General features: G+C 62.6%; 1 protein-coding gene across 1 annotated transcript in view; it reads right to left on the reverse strand.

Moving 5' to 3' along the window:
* Positions 1-3,299, reverse strand: part of OBSCN (obscurin, cytoskeletal calmodulin and titin-interacting RhoGEF) — a 225,824-nt gene that overhangs the window by 19,885 nt on the left and 202,640 nt on the right. The window contains exons 80-86 of the mRNA XM_010847289.1: positions 3,145-3,217; positions 2,804-2,871; positions 1,694-1,810; positions 1,404-1,543; positions 771-971; positions 580-662; positions 183-356 (exon numbers count right to left, since the gene is read on the reverse strand). Coding sequence (XP_010845591.1) covers positions 183-356; positions 580-662; positions 771-971; positions 1,404-1,543; positions 1,694-1,810; positions 2,804-2,871; positions 3,145-3,217 — 856 coding nt within the window. The remainder of the gene's footprint in view (positions 1-182; positions 357-579; positions 663-770; positions 972-1,403; positions 1,544-1,693; positions 1,811-2,803; positions 2,872-3,144; positions 3,218-3,299) is intronic.

The following is a 3,299-nucleotide window of genomic DNA, read 5'->3' on the forward strand; positions in this document are numbered from 1 at the left end:
CCCCGCCCCCCGCCCCTGGGGCCCAGGCCTGCCAGTACACATGTGTGCAAGTGTGAGCATCCACGTGAGTGTGTCTTGTGCACGCGTGACTGCTGTGTGCACACATGTATCTGTGTCTGAGCATGCACACATGTACACGCACGTACACACATACAGACCAAAGGAAACGCCTCCAGGCCCACCTGCTGTGGAAGTGGCCGATGTCCTGCACGTTTCTGAAGATGACTGCCTTCTGGCTGGCCACGGCTGCGGGCACATGGGGGCAGCGGTCCAGGTACTGCATGTGGTGGCTTTGCAGGAACTGCAGCTCGCCCACGAAGGACTGCTCTGAGCGCAGCAGGTCCCGGATGATGGCACTGGCAGGGCGACAGCCGTGAAGGGGAGACCCAGGAGTCAGCTGCTCAACAGGGCACTTCCAAGTCGCATGCACTGCGCTGACCGCTTTCAGAACGGGCCAGGCCAGACAACGGAAGGAAGGCACCCCCACCCCGACCCGACAGCCCCACCATAGGAAATTAGCATCTCAGAGCTCCCCCATAGAAACCCACCTTCCCACAGCACCTGTCTGGGGGCCCTCACCTCAGCCTCGTCTTGTACTCGTCCTCTGACAAAGCCTCCCCAGGGAACTCAGGGGCCTCTGCTGGCCCCCACTCAGGAGACAGCTGGTGCGAAACAGGGTGGAGTCACAGGCAGCCTGAGCACTGGCCTGCCCTTCGAGGGTCAGGCTCCTGCCTGCGACCCCAGGACCACCCCTCCAGCCACCTAGTTACCTTGAGCCGCTTGTCCAGGTAGGCAGGCGACACCCAGCCCTGCCGAGAGGGGCTGTTTTTGGTGGGTTTGGTGCGCACGAGCCAGCGCAGAGGGTGGGCAGAGTCCAGGACCTCCACGTACTGGCCCTCCCGCAGCAAGATGGCATCCTGCTCAGCCCCCAGGGGCAGGTAGTCAGCCGTGACCACATAGATGTCAAAGATCTGCAGGTGAGAGGGAGGAGCTGCTGTGTCGGGCCTGCGCTGGGGCCAGCCAGGTCTCCCAAGGTCCCAGGGACCCCGTGCAGACAGCAGAGGGGAGCGGGGCTGGGAGAGGCCCAATGGGCCTCCCAAGGCCTCAGGCTACAAGGCCCTGAGGATTCAGTGGAGAAGACACAGCCATCCTGAGATTCTCTGAAGCTCTAGAACAGGCCTGACCCAGGTCCGGGTAGGGAGCTCCTTTCAGGGGTGCAGGCAGCCTGCTCCAAAGGGATCAGGAGGAGTCTGCGGGGCTCTGGGCGTGTCCTGAGTCAGGGTGGCGATGCTGGCCATGCACAGGTGTCCCACACCTCCTTTCCCCGTGTACCAGGTACCAGGACCTGTACCCTGCCCCAGGCTCTCACCTCCCCTTCCCCCACCCCTCGCCTGCCCACACACCTCTCCTCGGGAGTCCCCGTCCTCGGACTCTGAGGACGACTCCTGGACACTGGAAGACGGGCGTGAACGGCCATGCCGGGGGGATGCGGATGGCGTCTTCGATTCCTCGTCACTGTCAACTCCAGGCACCTGCAGCTTCGCTGAGGGACACAAGACACGTGAGGCCCTCAAAGGGCCTGCCCGACCGGCCGTCTCCCCCAGGTCTCCAGGGCATGTGGGTGGGGAGGGCCCAGCCTGGGGGTGCGGTCTCGGCCTCCCCTGGAGCTCGCTCCATCATCAGCCAGCCTTACCCTGTGTGATCTTGGCCGACACCATCTCTGTGATCTGCGAAGTGAGCTTCTTCAGGAACTCCTCCGTGCCCACCTCGGCCAAGGACAGGTGGCTACGGGCCTCTGCTGCCAGGAGCTCTGTTGGGGGCCAGAGCCTGGCTCAGCCAGCTGTGTGCTCCACAGACGTGCCTGAACACCTGCCTCCAGACCCATCCTGGGCTTGAGGTCAGAAGTGCCGACAGACACACAGAGCTGGGCCAGCACTGCCAGAAGCGAGAAATTCTGACCATGACTAGGGGTCTCTTTGGCTCAAAAGCATCTGAGCCAAGGTGTGATTTAGGGGACCATGAACTTGGGGAAGCAGGGTCTGGGCAGTTGAGGCAGTAGGTGGCTGGAGGGAGAGCAGGCATTCAGAGGGCAGCAGGCAGCCTGCAAAGTGGAGGGCGGTGGGTGCAGGGGAGCTGAGCGCAAAGCTGAGCAAGTGGTCAGGCTAGGCTTGGAGCTTGGAGCTGAGGGGTTCCCCGGGGGGGTCCGTGCCACTTTTACTCCTATTGTCCACTTGGCCTTTGGTCTGGGAAGGGGCTCGGGAGGGACAGAGATCAGAGGGAGCCCCGCCAGGCAGTATAATACGAGGACAGGTTCTGGACACTAAAGGCAGTGGGTTCAAGGGCTGGGGGGCCAGAACCCTGGCAGGTTCAGGTTGACCTTGATGGACATGGGATCCTTTGCGGGGCTGATGGGTCAGCAGAGGTGTTGGGGTTAAGGGGCAATGAGGATGACCAATGGTAGGCAGCACAGGAAAGGGAGGAGTGGGTAGATTAACGAAGCAAGTCAGTGAAGAGTGATCCTACAGGCAGTGGGCGTGCGGGATGCAGGGCTCCTTCCTCCCAACTTCTGTGCAGACTCAGTATTTTCCATAAAATACAAGTTTAAAACACGCCAAGGTGCTGGAGCCCTGCGCAGGTCAGAATTGGGTCCACAAGAGGGCAGGGAGCCCCGGCCTCACTGGGCCAGAGGTGTTCCTAGGGCCACACAGTCCGGAGGAGCCCCACAGTCCGGGGGCGGCCCGCCGAGCAGCCTCCTGCATGCCCCCGCCCCCCATGCACAGATGTGTGCCCACCCTGCTCATACCTTTCTTCTGCCCAGCAAGATCTGTGAAAGTTGCAGGTTCTGACATCTGTGCAGCAACAGCTTGGGTCCTAGACGGGGAGGAGATACCCTGAGGAGCCTGACAGAAAGGAGGGTCTGGGGGCCGTGGGGCTAGACACCACGGTCAGGGTCCTGGGGAAGGACTCCTCTCCAGTGGGGAGCCGAGCCCCACGACCCCAGCAGAACAGAGCTGGGTGGGGGTGCAGGATGGGGCTCCTCCCCAGTGGTGGCACCGCCCCCTACTCCCAGGACCTGCACCCTTAGGGCCCACATTCTCAGGCCTTCTCTGCTGACCCCTGGCTCCTGAGCAGCCCCTCACACACCCCTGCAGGAAGGTGGAGATGAGGGCCTCCTTCACCTCGGGCTGCTCCTCCGTGGCCCCCGCCTCCTTAGGCACTGTCGGGAGAACAGGGTGAGCCCCCGGAATGACACCACACACCCTTGAGTGCGGATTCTGGCCAGCACCCCTGCCAGTGAT

The sequence above is a fragment of the Bison bison genome, unplaced genomic scaffold (assembly GCF_000754665.1).
Source record: "Bison bison bison isolate TAMUID 2011002044 unplaced genomic scaffold, Bison_UMD1.0 scf7180017864248, whole genome shotgun sequence".
Taxonomy (NCBI): domain Eukaryota; kingdom Metazoa; phylum Chordata; class Mammalia; order Artiodactyla; family Bovidae; genus Bison; species Bison bison.